Source organism: Pteronotus mesoamericanus, unplaced genomic scaffold, assembly GCF_021234165.1.
Source record: "Pteronotus mesoamericanus isolate MK-2021 breed Mesoamerican mustached bat unplaced genomic scaffold, CSHL_Meso_final contig_50, whole genome shotgun sequence".
Lineage (NCBI taxonomy): Eukaryota > Metazoa > Chordata > Mammalia > Chiroptera > Mormoopidae > Pteronotus > Pteronotus mesoamericanus.
In genome coordinates, this window is record NW_026555186.1 from 19335391 (window position 1) to 19354063 (window position 18673).

An 18673-nucleotide genomic window follows, 5' to 3' on the forward strand; every position below is an offset into this window, starting at 1 on the left:
TAGATGCTTTTATATGTCAGTCATAGAGACACATCAGAGAATGAGTTCTACTAGATGGGAGCTCAAAGAGTTCAGATAAAACTTCTAAGATTATTTTTAAAAACTGAAAAAAACAACAATCCAGACTTGGTTTGGTCAAATCTTACTTTGAAAGTGGTCCTGAAATGAGACTTACAGTATTGTCATTTCTGGAATGTAAAAGAAGTTATTTTCTAAGTTGTCTACTCAGTGTTTTTCTCAAAGAAATTCCTGGTTTAGAATGGTTTTTGACAAGTATGCCTTCAGTATGTTTAAATTACAGATGGAGGTCTGGTCTTTCAACTGTTTTTCCCAAAGTCTACTTCATTACTTATACGAGGCTGAAAACTGGAGGCATGTGCATGTCTATGTGCACATATGCCCTTAACACACATTATCCAGTTTCCAATTTTAAAACTGTATTTTTTAGTTATTATTACAGAGATATTAACAATGGCTAGAGAAAGTAGAGCCTGAAAAGTGTTTCCTCATATTAAGTCGCAATCCTGGAAGCAAAAGTCACAGTTTGGAGGTTTTCACAAGGCGCTGTAAACAGTTTCCATGGTCCCTGTCCACATGGCCTCCCTGCTGGGGAGTCCTGCTCTCCCACATGCAGACGTGGTCAAACTAGTCAAGTCACTCTGAAGAAAAGGCACATACCTTAGTGTCAGCCTTACTTGTCTGCTCTCTATCCTTGAATCATAATTATTGGCTTTATGGACCCGGGCAAATAAAGTCTTAAATCCTACAGCAGAGGCAGGACATCATCAACAGGTGCATCATAAATGGAACTGTCGAGGCCACGCCACCACAGGGCTTTTTTTCTAAATGGCCACCAGTAAAAGACAAGGCTATGAAGAAACATCTTCATTCTGACTTAGGGTGCATGACACCTCAAAGGTGTTTCTGCTCTTCTTCCATAACTGGATGGGAAACCTTGGCTCGGCTACTTGGGTTAGCCACCTCTAAGTGGCAAAAGAGATGACACTCTCAGGTAAAACACTGAGGCCTTACTGTCTATGTTTGGCCCCTTAACCCGTGTTCCACTTGGAGAGCCCTGAAACCGCAAGGCCCAGAGTCCATTCCCGCAAAAGCGCCAGCACAGGGAAGCCAGAGGACAGGTCGGAAGGCACCGGCGCGAGGGCTGCCGCCTCTTCCGGACCGCGCGCTAAAATCAAACTCGACGCCGACTCGTTAGGGGACGGGCCGCGCGCGCTCAGCTCCTTTAGCCGGGCGAGCCGCGGCGGCCGCCCGCCCGCCCCGCTGCGGAGTTGGGCGGGGCCGCCTCGAGGCAGCCGGGAAAGGCAAGCCGAAGAGGAAGAGACGCGAGAGGCGCACTCTGCGCATGCGCGCGGCGCCCCGCCTCCCTAGCGTCGGCTCCCGGCGGGCGTTGTGGACCCTCCCACTCTCCCCGGCGCAGGCTGACTGCCTCGGCCCTAGCTTCACCCCGAAGCCCAGGCGTGTGCGTCTTGCCTCCCGCTTGCAGGCCCCGGACCTCGGCTTGCCTGCCCGCCGCTGCTCCTCGCGGCCCCGGCTCGCGTTCACGCTGTCGCCCGGGCCAGCGCGGCCGCGGGCAACCGCTCCCCCTCCCTCACCTACCCCGCCCCCTCCCCGCCTTTTCCGCCCTCCAGTCCCCCTCCCTCGACCCGCCGCCGCTGCTCCAGATGAGGTGATGGCAACGGCCAACTTCGGCAAGATCCAGATCGGGATTTACGTGGAGATCAAGCGGAGCGATGGTGAGCCGCGCCGCCGCCCCTGCCTGCCGGGTCCTGCATTCGGATGTGCATCGTGGGGACGCGGGCGCTGGCAGTCTCATTGATTGCTCCACCGGGCTGTGGGGGCGGGAAGGCGGCGGCCGCGGCGCTTTTGTGTGTGGCTCGTGTGCTAGTGAGGCCGGCCTGGGGTCCACTTCGGGTGCCGCTGCAGTGCAGGGGGCGGGGAGGGGCCCTGCGGGGGCTGGGCCGAGGGAAAGCCAGCGAGGAAGGCCCGGGTGTCATGGTCCGAGTCTTTCGGGGTGTCGGGCGGGAGCGGTGCAGGGTCCCGGGCCGGGGGCCCCTCGCTTCTTCCGCGATCTCCATCCTCCCCAGGGACTCTAGTCCGGGGAAGCGGGGACAAGGGTAGCGGGCTTGGTGAGGGATGACCTACCATCGCGTTTCACCCGGTTCTTTTCATTTTCCGGCCTCATCTCTGAAGAGTGGGGGCTGGGAAGAGCGGGGAGACCAGTGATTTCAGTATTTAGAGAACCTTACTGCTAAGAGGCCGTAGTGGAGGGAGAAGGCCAACCCCGTTGGTTTTAAACTGCTGTGTGGTTGTCAAGGTTCTTCGGCTTTGGTTTCTCGAACATGCCTTCTTTTTCATTAGTCCCTTCCTTGGAAGAAGGATGCGGAGATTGTCTCGCCTCGGCCATGAATAAGGGTGGGGGAGCAGGTGAAGGAAGTATTCGATGAGCTTCTCAAAGGTGATGAGACTGCAAGGGAAGGAGAGGAGATGAGCCTCGTCAATGCCAGGCACCACTGAGAGGATGGGGTGGGCGACTGGAGGTTGATATTTTCACACCCGCAGGAGAGGTAACAGAAAAGTGCAAGGCGAGGTGCAGGTCCCTGCCTAGTTAGAGGGGAAAAAGAAAAGAAGCTGTAGGATTATGTATCTTCTCATAGGTTCCTAAGGGGAAAATGTTTTATGTCACTAGCTTTGGGTGTGAAGTGAGATGCTAGCCAGGCTGGGAAATGATTTGTATTGTAAAGGAGAAGACGCATGGAGAGAATGAATTAGAGGTGTGCGGTGTTCTCGACTTTATCTCTGTTATACCTATACCTTTAATTTACTGCTTATTATCCTCTGTCCTCGTCAGTAGCAGTGTTGCTACCACATCTACACCATCTTGGTTGCTAGCAAGTTTGACCAAGTTATGTGAAACTAGATTGATTTTTCACCTTATCTATGTGGTATATTGGAAGATCCATATAGTTAATGATTTTTTCCCTTCATTATATTTGAGATAATTTGTACTAACAACTGGAAGCATCAATATCCTGTATGGGGAAAGATAAATTATACTACTGAGAGGTTTTGAAGTTACCAATAACACTTGTGAGAAAGAGGTGTCACCTTTACTTGGGTTGGGGTTTCTTTCTATTATTCTCTTCAAATTACTTTATTTAAACAGTATCGTTAGTGTCATTTCTTAGGTGAATGCAGGTTCACTGTAGACTAGCAAAAGTAAGATTTGCATATAATTTAAAATTTTGGAGTGAAATAAAATGTGTAAGTTTTTTACATTCCAAGCCTTTAACTATGATTATAGATGTTTAAAATCTATCAAAAAAAAAAAAGGGGAACAATATCATGACGTTTGGATGGCTTGTATATTTTTTTTCTGGACAAACACCTTTTTATTTAAGTGTATTGGAGTTGAAACAGTTTTGGTTCTTTCAGGGTTCTAGGATAAGAGGCTTTTAATACTCTTTCAGCCTTCACCTTCTACCTATACCAGAAACCCAGGCAGTAGGAGCTTTGTGTTCTTACATAATTGCTAGTAACCTAAAATCAGTGTTCAAAGCAGTTTGCCCATGAGAAATAATGGAAGTCTTTACAATGTGTAGTATTCCGCAGTGTGTATTATTCTAACCAGTGGTCACGTACATATATGTTTATGCACCTCAGATGCATGAGGGTGTTTGATGAAAGGTAGAAGATAAGTAGAGAACTTGAAGAGAATGATTATTTGCATTGGATGGTAGTGTGTAACAGTGGAAATTGATGTCTGGGAGACTCCCCTTAAGCTTTCCCTTTTCACTTTAAAGAAGTTGTTTTGTTTTCTCCTTCTTTTATAGCAGATCTATATTGGGCAAAACACTAGTGGTTATTGTAACAAAAATAACTTTGTAGTTGGGTGAACATTAATGTGATTGTGTGATTACCTGAGACAATGGAAATCACAGGAGTAAAGGGCTGCTCCAGGCTGCTATTAACTGGTGACTTGATCGCTTGCTAATGGTGATCCTTGTCCTTGTTTTAGAGCATGCTTCTCCTACCTGGGATGCTCTTTATTAATAAAACATATTCCAAGGGCAAACAGGTAAACTGAGATGGATTTATTCCTGTCTTTCAAGACTCTGCTAAAAACTAATCCCAATAAACCTTCACTCATTACTAAAACCAGATGACCAGTTAGCCTCTGAATTCCTAAGTCATTGTTTCACTCATGACACAGTGTATTTCCTGAAGTGTTAATATTTGAGTTTATTTCTCTTAATATTATATTTTAAACTGCACTAGAGAAGGGGTGGAGTGGAGAATGCGATAAAAGATGGCAGGGTACCGACGCACACTTCAACCAGTGTATCACAAGATTAAAATACTAATAGACTCTTAAATTCCCTGAATTCACCTGTGTATCCCCCGTGTGCCTAGCAGAGTGCTTTGTATGTCGTTTTTGAGTAAATCATTTATTACTGGATTTTGGGTTTTCAAACATTATTTTAACTAACCATTCAGATGAACTCTTACCAGGAAGTGCAACCCTCAGTTGGTGCTCAGAGTCCTTTGTTGCCACCTCTGGCCTCTGGCCTCTCACATCCTATACAGACCTTTTGGTTCAAAATCTCCAGAGTTGACTGAAATTGAGTGGTCTGCTAAGGTGAATCTGACTGCTGGCGTTTAAGGTTAAAAATGACAGAGGTTAGGCTTGGACTACTGAGATTGTTCCCAGCTGCAGGAGATAACAGGGTGTGAAATGAGACTGGTTTCTGAAAATGGACACTCATGTATATTTTATTTTCTTTCTTTTGTTTTACTGATTTAATTTTTATTGCATTTTTTCCATTGTAGTTTCTTTTATGTGCCTTCCTATTATCTTTCTGATTCACTTCCTTTTTAGAATCCAGTGACTCTAAAAACTGAACTATTAACATAGTACTACTGTTGTATGGCAGGATAGTCTTGGGAAATTTTAAACTGCTCTGTTAAAACATTCTAAAAATGTTCTACAGTAGCTATAACTACCCTTCGGGGACTAGGATAGGGGTGAGAAATGTTTTGAATATTTCGAAGCTGAGTTAAGATGGGGTTATTCTTGGGGTCTCTTAGTTACCATATCAGTATATGATCTGAAGAGAATCATAGATTGTTTCAAACAGAAAGATCCTTGGAATTAATCTAGTTCTCATTTTTATAAATATGGAAACTCAGTCCCAAGTAACCGTAAGTGGCTTGTCCAAGATTCATACAGTTTGTCTTATATAGCATAGAAACCGATTATCTATCAAGAATTGTGACAGTAAAGAGAGAATTCTCTGTTACTTGGGAACCATATTGTACAGCTTTCTACAGCCCAATCAAGATGTAGGAAATTGCTTCTCATTCATAGGAAAGCCACTAGAGAGCCGTTTTATAGAGGCTAATTAGAATGATCTGATAAAAAGTGGTATGGTGTGGTATGGTTAGAAGGTCACAAAACTCAGTCCTGTGGGAGGAAAATATTCTTGTTTCTTAATTAAACATTGGTGAACAGAATGCATTAATTAAGCATCTGAAATCCAGAAACAATTGAAGATTACAAAGGACACATTGGGGATGTTGGCATATAGGACAGACGATCTTTAGAAAAGTTTATTTTAAATGACCTAATTCTCTACCTACTTTGCCACATCTATTCTTCTGCTAGTTCATCTTTACTATCATCATATAGACTTTTTGCAAATAGGTTTTTATGAATTTAGATAATGAAAATAAACCATTAAGCAGTATATTTAATAGTTGTTTTTTAGGTACAGTTATGTTATTGATGATGGAGTGGGTAGAATGGGAGGATTTGTGGATTAATAATTTCCTTTTACATGACTAGCATGATAATAGTTCCATATATGTATTTGTTAGGCTTTCAAGGTTTTCCGAATGGGTTATCTAATTGGATCCTATCAGAAACTATATGAGGTAAGCAGGATAGGAAGTTGGTAGATTTATCATTATACATGTGAACCTGAGGTTGGATTGTTTGCCATGATGACATAGTTAACAAAGAGCATAGCCTGGACCAAAGACTAAGTTGTTTCTCTCCTAGCTCTCTCTTTAAGTGCTGGCAGATGTTTGCTGTTGATGGTTTGAAGTTGTATACTATGCATATTTTTGTTTTTGAGATATGAAAGACCCTGTAATAAAATTCTTACTATTTACTGCCACCAAAGAGTCTCAGAAAACCTACAATTGATGACATTGCTTAAAATTTGCCAAATTGCCCAGGCCAGTGTGGCTCAGTTGGTTGGAGCATTGTCCCTTATGGAAAAGTAGCGGTTGATTCCCAGTTAGAGCAACTGGCTCGGTTGCAAGTTTGGTCCCTGGTAGGGCGTGCACGAGAGGCAACCAATCAATGGATCCGTGTTTTCTTTCCTTCTCTCTCTCCCTCCCTTCCCATCTCTCTAAGCTTGTCCTTGGGTGAAGATAAAAACAAAATTGCCAAATTGGTGAGATCAAATTGAATTCTGACTATAAGGATTAAGATTCAGCAAAGTAAGCCTTTAAAGTCCTCTTTAATAGTCAGCCACTAGTTGCTTCCAGAATTCCAACCTAAAGCTAGGAATCTATATTCTTTGCCTAGTCAGCTTACTCTCATGACACAAATTCTGGAACTCTGGGGAAAGGCTATGTGTCAACTTGTTTTATGTGTCATAACTTTTTAAAAACTGGAGAAAAATAGCAAAGAGCTAGTTAAACCTGTGTCTGTTCAACTAGGGAAGGAGGCATGAGTGTATAAAATCAGTATTCTTTGAGAGATCATCTGGTCCCATTCTTTCTAGTCACAAATATACTTGTCATTGAAATTACATGAATCTTTTGCAAAGCTTAATTTTTGGATTTAGCACCCCCCCCCTTGCTTTCAACACCCGCTGTCCTGTAACCTGACGTCGTCTTTAAAGGTGTTAGTTTTGAGATCGTAGTTCTGACCTTAAAAATAGATGTAATTTTTAAGCCCTAGATAAAACTAATCTTTACTCTTTTGGTCCAGTTGTGGAGCAAGTATAGGTTAGGTTGCCCTTGCATCACACACCAACTCTTTTTTTTTTTTTTAAGTAATACTAGTGGTATTGTAGTGCCTAAGTGAAAATAGACATTAGAACCTCGCCATATTAAACATTTAAGTACTTGATTCCACATTGTGCATGCTGGGCTATATACTTAATATTGAGAGCTAAATAAATTCAAGTTCATGGTCATTGGGATTTGTCTAGTGAAAATTTAAGCAGAATGAAATGGAGTATTGTTTCATTGTTGCTTACTTAAAGTTTCATTTAACTTTTATTGCTGTCTCCTGATGATAAATTTAGGATGGAGAAGTCCCTTTTAAAAGTCATGCTCCTAAAACCAGTCTTTGCCTAGGGCTTCCTCATTTTTGGTACTACTTGTTTTTCCCACTACCCACTACAATCAAGCTTGCAGTCAGAGGGGCCTTTACTGGAGTGTGAGGGTATTTTGGTAAATCGATCTTAAATGATTATACTGTATCACAAATAATGGGATCTCATATTTCTGTTTTCTAATTGTTAACAGCCTGTTATATATCAGACATTCTGTTAGGTGTTGGAGATACAAAAAAGAACAAGGCACACACAATTCCTGCGCTCAAAAACAACTAAATAAATGACTGATTCATACTGATAGAAGTATGCCATTCTTTGTGTACAACATTACCATTTACCTTTTTTCGATTAGGCTCTTTAGTTGTGAAGTCCTGAATCTTCTGGATTGAAAATACATGCCATACATGTTCTCCCTTTCACTTCCTCCCTATACCAATATCCATTATTTCTCATGGTGTGCTTTCCTGGTGAACTCATTCAACCTGAGCATTTTTCATAGCACAATAACAACAGTTCTGGTAGCCCCTGTCAGTCCATTGAAATTGGCCTTATTTGTAATTACTGACCTACTCTCTATTGTGTACTACCCATTTGAATTTTAACTCTATAACATTTTATCTTGGTTTTGATATTTAAAGGACTAGGTTTATTCAGTTCTAAGTTTCTGATAGACCAGGCCTTTGCAGCAGGTGTCTCTCTAGATATCCTGGGTTAGGGTGCTTGTAAACACAGGGGCCAAGGAAGCAGAGAAGGAAAACAGATTCAGCCAACTGCTGGTTCTTCTGTGTAACTTGGGAACAACTCCCCACACAGGGTGGCCAAGGGACTATATGTACCAGGCAGCTCACTGGGCTCTATCTTTTAAAGACTTTTTCTCAAGGTTTCATTGGTTTTGGTGTGAATTTTAACCAGATTTCACCTATATAAAATTTTTTAGAGGAAAGACAGGATCAAAATGGGACATACTTATGGTAAAATTTCCTGAGTGTCTACATGGCGCAAACAGTGACCCTTTTGATTATAACTCTTGGCCAGCAGCTATCTACTCAGCCTTATCTAGATAACTTGTATCTTCCAGGCTGCCACTTGAATTTTGTTTTTTTTCTTAAAAAGTGAATCTGCTGTGGCCAGGCAGTTCAGTTGGTTAGAGCATCGTTCTGACACACCAAGGCTGTGGGTTTGATCTCTGGTCAGGACACATACAAGAATCAGCCAATGAATGCATCAATAGGTGGAATGACAAATCGATGTTATTCTTTCTCTCTCTCTCTGTCTCCCCCCCTTCCTTCCCCTGCTCCTTCCTCTCTCTAAAAATCAATTTTATAAAAGACTATATATTTTTAAAAGTGTAAAAAAAGAAGTGAATCCAGGTGTTATGCTTGATACCTGAAGGCTTTTATCATATGTGCCCTGATAAGCCAGTTGCTTTGCTGAATGTATAATATCCAGTGTCTTGTTTGACTTTTATGACAGCTCTGTAAGGGAGATGATAATTGCCTCCATTTTACAGAAGAGGAAACATATGCTCAGAGTATATAACTACTGTATAGTGTTTAAGCCTCATAGAGACCGGTTTCAGATATTTAAACTATATGCATTAATCAAGGTTATGTGGTAAGTATATTTTAGGTGTGTGGGATATGGATATATTTATCCATACTGAACAGACTCAGAGAACATACTGAAAAAATGTAGTTGGGCGTTATGTTTCTAGACTGGGTAGGGTTAGTAGGGGTCATAAGCCTGGCTGCTCAGTAGAATCACCTGTAGGGCTTTGAAAAAACCCCCGGCATAAATAATGCCACCCCCCTTCCCCCGCCACCACACACCTAATACCACCAGTATCTGGGTCCTTTACATAGAGATTCTTTTAATTGGTCTAACATGGAGCCCGAACATCAGTATTTTTTTTTTTAAATGCCTCATACACTGATGATTCCAGTGTACACCCAAGGTTGTGATCCATTATTTTGGACAAAGTAGGGAATCCTTTCAGTGATCTGACAGGACTTCTTGGAGAATAAAGTTTAAATGGTGGGAGGATGATGATCAATAAATTCCCATGAAGGGAAGAAGGCATTTCATGCATGTGGCACAACTTGTTGGGAGGTCCCTGAGATGGAAGTGAAGGGCTTGTCAGGTAAAGGGCATTTAAAACGGGGAGAGTGATAGATAAGGAAAATAAAGGAAGGAGGGGTAATCTAGGGCACCTTGTGAAAGGCTTGGAAACAAAGGTAAGGTAAGGCATCTTGGAATTAATTTCTAGGACACTTGGAAACTACTGTAGCACTTAATCTCCTAAAAGCAGTAATAGGAGTTAGCTAGGGCTAGTGATAGATTAGAGGGAGCGTAGTACTGAAAATGAGAGCTAGCAAGGATAAGATTGCATCAGTCTAGGAGGGTGAGCAATGATTAAGGAACAGATGAGATACAGAACAATGGAAAAAGAATTGATGTTAAATGATGATATATCACTTATGCTAAGTAAGGGACAGATGTATTGAAAGGAATGGACTTAATATTTGGAGAGTCTGACTGTAGTCTCTTCAGTTCCATTTACTCAGGCTAATCCTGGTCATGAATACAGTGTAGAAGGCTGTAGAGCCTGTGTGCAATGTAATATCTAAGATCATTTGACTCAGACTGTTCCTAGTTTTTGCCACTAATATCTTAAAATTAAGTGAGCTTAAGATGTAGGCCACTACCGGTAAATGCTTATGTGTAGATGAGGAATTTACTTAAAACTATAGTTACTTGCTTTGCCTGCTTAAGAAGACTCAGTTACAGTGTATTAGCCAAGACCCTCTCAGAACTCCTGGAAGGGAATGGGAAGGAAAAACAGAGTACTTAAAGGACCTGGCTTTAGCTCTTTTAGGGATGGAGTGTTTTGATTCCTGAAATGCAGCTGTTCTCATTTATTTCCTTTGCTCTTATTTTTGGCCTGTTTTCCTTTTTTTTTTTTTCTGCCCTGCCTTTTGCCTTCCCTTTTCATCCTAAAGATTCTGGCTGTCATTTCAGCATTTAAAATCTCTTAAGTGCTATTTGCAATTTAAGGTTTAAAAGGAGGTAAGTGAGGTATAGTAGAGCACAGTGGATTTTAAAGGCAGTAAAATTACTCTGTATGATATTATAATGGTGGATACCTGTTATACATTTTTCAAAACCCAAAAGGATACAACGTCGAGAGCTAACCCTAATGTAAACTAGGGACTTTGGGTATTAATGATGTCCCAGTGTGGCTTTGTTAATTGTAACAAGTGTACCCAGCGTGGGATGTTGATACTATGGGAGGCTTGGCTATGTGGGACCAGGAGATAAATGGGAAATCTCTGTACCATTGACCCAGTTTTGATGTGAACCTAAAACTTATCCAAAAAATAAATACAAGGCCGGCCGTGGGGAGCGGGTATGCAAACTTTAGGTTATTAGAAGTCAAAGCTACTCTTGAAATAATGGACCAATAACAAGACTTTATATTTTAAGAATAAGGATCAACCACATAGAGTTGCAGTTAAGGTAATTTTTGTTTTTCAGGTTTGTTATGTTTATTGTTAACATGAGAAATTTAGGGTTTGCTGACAAAATTTTTAAAATGAGCTGTAGAGCAGTGAGAGGATTCAGATATGCTTAGCAACATTAACCCCATTTCTTTACTTTGGCCCATGGACATCTGAATTTATAGTTCAAAGACAAATGTACAAGCAGTTTGTCTAGAAGCTTGAGATCAGCCAGGGTTGAATTTAAACAAGAGTTTATCTGTTTCAGTTAAATTGTAGGGAATTACTGCCAGAAGATGTACACGTGAAATCTAATTATGTTGGGAATGTAAAGCAGCATTAAACTTTTTTTTTTTAAAGTTTAAATTTAACCTGTAGATAACTATGGACTACTACAGAGAAATGGATAAAGTGATTTACCTATATGATTTTTAGGAAATGAGAACAAGTTAGAGGCTGTGATTTGTGAGCCTTAGAATTTAACTACAGAGAGCTCATTGGTGAAATATTTCTGTTGGTCAGACTTGCTTATGTTTTTACAGGGAGGAAATTGACTTGTCCAAGGTCATACCTAAAGTAGAAAATATGTTGGGTTGGCCAAAAAAGTCCATTACATTTTTTTCCGTATGATGGCTCCAGTAGTACTTAGTTGTTTTTAACTTCATTCAAAACAATTTTGTTAGATTGTATTGTGACAGCTGTCATATCAACATGCATTTTTAAAAATGTATCAAAATTGGTGAATTTTTGTGCAGCCATTTTAATATTGAAGACAGAAGGAAATAGGCAACACTTTTGGTGTATTATGCTTTATTATTTCAAGAAAGGTAAAAACTCAATTGAAACAGAAAAAATGGTTTGTGCAGTGTATGGAGAAGGTGCTGTGACTGATCAAATGTGTCAATAGTGGTTTGTAAAGTTTCTTGGTACTATTGACATATTGGCCATATAATTATTTGCTGTGGGGATGTCTTATGCATTGGAAGATGTTTAGCAGCAACCCTGGCCTCTACCCACTAGAAGCCAATAGTGGGAGATGGCCAACATACTCAAAATATCCAAATCAATAAAGTTATTGGTGAAAATGAAAAATATGTCTTTTATTTTATGGAAAAGCCATAAGGACTTTATGGCCAACCCAATACTAGGACATAGATTGTCTGCCTCTAAAGTTCTTTAAGCTCTAATTCGTTTAGAATTCTTTGTGTAATATGGATATTCCAGGCATTGTAAGTCAAGTATATTAATTATGCTTTCATTTTTCTTTCTGTGGTATAGATTGCTTTCAAGTGTTTTTATTAATCCAGCTATCATTTGCTGCATGACCATTACTTGTCCCTTCATCTCATGCCTTTGAAGGAATAAAATGTATGATTTTTTTTTTTTTTTTTGTAGAAAAGGCTACTATGTCAGTTACAACATGATATTAAATAGTTGTTGCACTCAATACAAGTGCTCTGTGGCTCTATATTATGTATTTATTTATTAAAAATATTTATGTATTTGTGAAGGGGATGGAGAAAGAGAGGGGGAGAAACATTCATGCAAGAGAGAAACATCAATCCATTGCCTCTTGTGCTGAACCCGCAACTTAGGCATATGACCGAACCAGGAATCGAACCTGTGACCTTTGCGGGGCGATGCCAAACCAACTGAGCCTCACCCACCAGGGTGCTATATTTAGTTTGAAAACGAAATTCTCATCTTTTCCTTACTTATAAGACTTTTAAAAAGTTTAGGCAAGTACTTGTGCTATCAAGAGAAAGAATGCTCCTTATTAGATGAGCAGCTATATTGTCGGGAAAATATAACAGATTATTAGCAACTTACTAGGAGTCCTGGCATAATTGATGAATTTGGTGGCCTTTCTAGATTGAGTGATCTTTATTTTTGCAAAACTCTTCTATTAAATTGTTCTTGGAATAATGTATGGGTTGCATTTTTACTATTTTCCCCAATTATAGTTGATATTCAGAGCTGACTACAAACAACATGACTGGGTGTATGTGTATCTTCTTCATAAGGCCTGTGGGTGTAGTTTCATTGAGTCATACAATACTTTTAACCTTACATGGTCTTTGGAGTTTCATTAACAGCCATTTCTTAACTAAAAGTAAATAAAACTTTTATTTTCCTCTTACCTTCAGACCTTTCCTTCTTCATCTTCGCAGGGGCTTCTTTCTCTCTGTTCTTTAAATGTTGATGTTCTTCAGGGCTTCATCCTAACCCTGAAGAACTTCTCGTACAGTATTCTCTCTCTGGCTGAACTAAATGCTTCTCTTCAGCCCAGTCTGGCTGCATACATGTACTCTTTGTATATCTAATGGATTATTGATTATTTCCACTTGGGTATCACATACATATGTCAAAGTTAGCATGTCCGGTATTGAACCAGCCTATCACCTACTACTTCAAATCTCCTTTTTCGGTGTCTATCATCATTTTCACCCTGCTGCCCAAATAAGAAACTCAGGGCTTCCTTTACTCCTTGTTCTCTCTTAACCTCATATCCTATAATCAGTTACTCTTAATTCAACTGTGAAGTACTTCTTCAATCCATACACTTTTCTATCCCTCCACTGTAACTTTGACCAGGCTAGCATTACGTCTTGCCTGTACTGTTGCAAATTCCTAATAGATCTCTCCACCTTCAGTAGATTACTCTTCGGAATAAATTTTCAGACATATAAATTTGACTCTTTGATCAATTGCTTAAATTTTTTTGATTACTTCCTTTGGATAAAGCCCAACTCTAACATAGCTTACTTTACCAGGGGTGTCCAACCTTTTGGTGTCTCTGGGTCACACTGGAAGAAAAAGAGTTGTCTTCGGCCACACATTAAATATGTTGCAACACGTAATCAAAAAAAAAAATCTCATAATGTTGTAAGTAATTTATGATTTTATGTTGGGCTGCATTCATAGGCATCTTGAGCTGCATGTGGCCTGCAGGCCACAGGTGGGACACTTGTGTGGGCTAGACACTAAACAATCTGACCTCCCTCTCCAGTCTCATTTCTTGCCATTTATTTGAGGTACTCCAGAACACTGCTTCTCCCTAACCTAGCTAACTACTGTTGCTCCTTTTTGCCTCTGTTAAACAGTCCGTCCTACTGGATTCCTAGACTAGGATGGTTCCTCTGCTCTGTGTTCTTTGAATCTCCTGTTTACTCTGTCAAAACACTTACAGGATTATATTATCTGTTTGATTATTTCTGGTTACACTCAGGTTCCATTGTTTCCCCCGTGCCTCGCACAGGACCTCTACATACTTAATTATCTATATGCTTAAATAAACTTCTAGCTGATTAAGTGAACTCTCTGGGCTGTTCTTTCACTACTCTGTCTATTCAAATTTTGACAGTCTTAAAAAAAATTAATTTGTGTTCATCCTCTGGTCATCAAGAGTATGGCATGACAAAGTATGTGTTATTGTTTTTAATGTACACTTTTTTAATTGAATATTTTATTGTTCTATTATGGTTGTCCCAGTTTTTCTGCCTTTGCTCTGCATCCTCCAGCCCACCCCCTGCTCCCATAGTCAATCCCCTCAACTTTGTTTTTTAAATTTAATTGCCTGTTTTGAATACCAGTGCAGTCCCATGCTTAATAATAAAGTTCCAAAAGGATATATATTGGAGTTTCTATTCTGTCCCAGCCCCTCAGCCACCTGGTTCTTTTCCTAAGAGGTTTCTTTATTACCAGATTCTTGTATATTTTGTGCAGAGGTGTTTGTTTTGCATTTTCAAGCAAATGTATGTTTGTATATATGTATTTATATGTATGTGTAAACACATACCTTTTCCTTATAGGTGGTGTATTGTACACAGGTGTTTTTTAATTTTTTTCATTTAATAATAACTAACTTAAAGAACCTTTCAGTGCATAAGTAACAGCCTCATTCTTTCTTATAGCTGCATTTTATTAGTGATTAAATATATTACAACTTAGATTGTGCTCCATCTGTAGCTACTATCTAGTGAATACTGTATTGAAGAGTCTTAAACTTTTGTCATTTCTTACATGTCCATGTATGTAAGATACATACATACATACATACATACATGTAGGATTAAAGTCCTGTAAGTATTTTTAATTTTGATAGATTTTGCCAATTTGCTTCTATAGATAATGTGTTACTTTTGTATCTGTAGAAGTGCCTGTTTTCTCATATCCTTGTTTGCATAGTATGCAGCATACTTTTTTGGGATTTGCCAGCTTGGATTATGGAGTTCATACTGTGCTGGTAGAGTGTTTTTTTTCCTGAAGTTAAATGACACATAAATGGTAACATGCTTAACTTACAAAACGGTTATGAGGTCCAGACACATAATGAATGAAAACCTTTTAAGTTTTAGTTTTGATAGCCAATAAAGAAAAACAAGATGCTATGTGTTATATCTGATTGAGAAGAAAGTGATTTTTTAATTTAAAACTTTTGAAAAATAAACATTGTATTTCTTTTTTACTTAATAAATTTGAACAGCCCCAGTAACGGGCTGGGATTTTTCAAACTCTGAACACAGTTAAATAAATTATGCTAATGAATTACTTCCCTATATTTCTATCTGTTTGTAGTTGGTTAACTCACTGAGGTAGATTGCATTGTTATGGAGGCCAGAGTTGATAAACTTAATCTCTTAAAGCTAATTACTTCTGTTCTTTAACTGTTCTTTATTTTCCTTAATTCCAGGAGATTATTCAAAACAGCGGCCTTTTATTGGAAGGGTGGTTAGATGAGAGTACTTGTATTGTTTATGTGTTCATTCAACCAACAGGTATTGAGTACTTTAGACAATGTACTAGGTATTGAGGATACAGCATTGGGGGATGGAAACGACCAAAAATCTGTGTCCCCATGAAGCTTTCGTTTTTATAGAGGAAGTATAAGATGCACAGCTGTGCCACCCAATTAATTTGTTTGCTTAATGAAAAGAAATCAAATCAGCATATTTGTAGTTGAAGGGGAAAAGCTAGAGGAATGAGAAGAGAGTGAAAATAAAGAACAAGGGAAGATTATCAGTATGTCAGGATTTTGGAGGACATGGAACAGATAATTCTTAACGTGACCTTTTAACGCTATATGATTGGGTTCTTACCTGTCTCATCTCACACACTTAACCCCTTGTTCCTAGTGTTTAACCCCACTGGCCTTTTTTTTAGTGACTTTCCCACTTAAGAACTTTTGCCAAAACTGTGCCCTTCACCTAAAACTTTCTTCTTGAAAATATATTTAATACACCTGACGTACTGAACATCATAGCTTAGCCTATCTTACCTTAAATGTGCTTAGAACTCTTATTGGAATGTAACCCCATTGAAAGTCAAAAGCCATCTGTAATTGCCTTTTTCTTTTCTGCAGAAGCAGAAGACACAGATGGGTGTGTTGTATACATAATGACATGCTGGCAAAACACAGTATCCCAAAAATGCTGGCAACACAGTATACTGTAGACTATTAATTGTTTACCCAGGTGACTGTATGGCTGACTGAAAGCTCTGGCTTACTGCTGCTGCCTAGCCTCATGAAAGTATTGTGCTTCACATTGCTAGACCAGGAACACATCAACATTTAAAATTTGAAGTACAGTTTATATTGAATGTGTATCGCTTTCACACTATTGTAAAGTCAAAATATCATCAGACCATCTTAAGTTGGGACCATCTGTATACATTTATTTCTGTGGTGTTTTTTGTTTTGTTTTCTGGTGAAGGCACAAATCATGTCTGGTTTTCTACTATAAACCTAGCTTTTAGTATGGTACCTGGCACAGAGGAAACATTCATTGACTATTGACTGAATGAATATTGAACTTAGCACCAGCAATGAATATATTATTACCCATGTCCCCACATCTTTAACAATTCAGGGTTTTAAAAACCTTTTCACGTGGTGGGAATGGGGAGAGGGATGAATAGGTAGAGCACAAAGGACTTTTAGGACTGTGAAAATACTATTTATGGTACTATAATGGCAGACACATGTTGTTATACTTCTTTTTTTTAAAGATTTTATTTATTTATTTACTATAGACGGGAAGGGAGGGAGAAAGAGAGGGAAACATCAACGTGTGGTTGCATCTTGTGCACTCCCTACTGGGGACCAGGCCTGCAACCCAGGCATGTGCTCTGCACTGGGAATTGAACCAGTGACCCTTTGGTTCTCAGGCCAGCACTCAGTCCACTGAGCCACACCAGCCAGGGCACATGCCATTATACTTTTGACAGACCTGTAGAATGTACAACACTAAGAATGAACTGTCATGGGCTTTTTGAGTGTAGGTTCATTAGCTGTGATCAGTGTACTACTCTGATAGGGGGTGTTGATAATAGGTGAGGCTATGTATGTGTGGGAGCAAAAGGGTTTATGAAAAATCTCTTTACCTTCTACTCAGTAATGCTCCAAGAAAATCAAGTCTTAAAAGAACAATGCTGTGTCCTAGGACTATGTCTGAGAGAAACAAAAACATTTGTCCTTATGATAACATGTACGCAAATGTTCTTGGCATTTTTCATAATAGCCAAAAGGTGGCACCAACCTACTTACTATCAACTGATGAATAAACAAATTATGGTTTATTCATATAAAGGAATATTACAGCATGGAAAAATGTTTAGTGAAAGTAGCCAGTGGCAAAAGATCGTGTTACATCATTCCATTTGTGTGAAGTGTCAAGAATAGGTAAATCTAGAGACAGAAAGTAGATTAGTGATTGCTTACAATGGGAATGGAGGGTTGTTGGCACGTATCCGGGAGTGATAGTTGAAGGATAGAGGATATCACCTATCCGTGCTACCCCGAGAGGGGCTCATTCAGCATTGGGCATTGCTCTTCTTTCCCATGTAACTTAAAAGGAAACTTTCACAGTTTCCGGAGCCCTTGATGACCTTCAAATGCAGGAGGAGGATGTCCTGCAAATGAAGGAGTATATCCTCAAATTCCTTGCAGCAGGAACTCACTTAGGTGGCACCAACCTTGACTTTGAAATGGAACAGCGGATCTACAAAAGGAAAGGTGATGGTACCTACATCATTAATCTGAAGAGAACCTGGGAGAAGCTTCTGCTAGGAGCTCATGCCATTGTTGCCCTTGAAAACCCTACTGATGTCAGTGTCATATTGTCCAGGAATACTGGCCAGCGAGCTGTGCTGAAGTTTGCTGCTGCCACCAGAGCTACTTCTGTTGCCGACCACTTCACTCCTGGAACCTTCACTAACCAAATCTCGGTAGTCTGGTGATTACTGATCCTGGGGCTGACCACCAGCCTCTCACAGAGGCATCTTAATGATAACCTGCCTGCCATTGCTCCAAGTAACACACACTCCCCTCTGTGCTATGTGGACATTGCCATCTCTTGCAACAACAAGGGGGCTCACTCAGTGGGTCTGATGTGGTGAGGCTAGCCTGGGAGGTACTGGGCATGTGTGGCACCATCTCCTGTGAACACCCATGGGAGGTCTTGCCTGATCTCTGCTGCTATAGAGATCCTGGAGAGATCAAAAAGGAATAAGAGGCTGCTGCTGAAAAGGCTGTGACCAAGGAGGAATTTTGGGGTGAATAGACTGCTCCAGCTCACAGGTTCATTGCTGCTCAGCCTGAGGTCGCTCACTGGTCTGAAGGTGTGCAGGTGCCCTCTGTGCCTGTTGAGCAGTTTTCCTACTAAAGGCTGGAGTACTCAGCCTGCCACTGAAGACGGGCTCTCAGCTTCCACTCGTCAGGCCACTCAGTGGGGTGGAACAACCACTGAATGGTCTTAAGCTCTCTTCTTCAACAAGCTCTTAGAAGACTGGGTATAAGGTTGA

The 18673-nt window shown here is 40.2% G+C and overlaps 1 protein-coding gene and 1 pseudogene across 4 annotated transcripts in view; both read left to right on the forward strand.

Annotated features, from left to right (window-relative positions):
• The first annotated feature begins 1437 nt into the window (after positions 1-1437).
• The window catches only part of KIF2A (kinesin family member 2A), a 66548-nt gene continuing 49312 nt past the window's right edge, over positions 1438-18673 (forward strand). For all 4 annotated transcript variants that reach the window (XM_054578395.1, XM_054578397.1, XM_054578396.1 and 1 more), the window contains exon 1: positions 1438-1754. In XM_054578395.1, the coding sequence (XP_054434370.1) occupies positions 1691-1754 (64 nt within the window). In that variant the 5' untranslated portion in view covers positions 1438-1690. The remainder of the gene's footprint in view (positions 1755-18673) is intronic.
• Positions 5914-18628, forward strand: LOC129074699 (40S ribosomal protein SA-like; annotated as a pseudogene).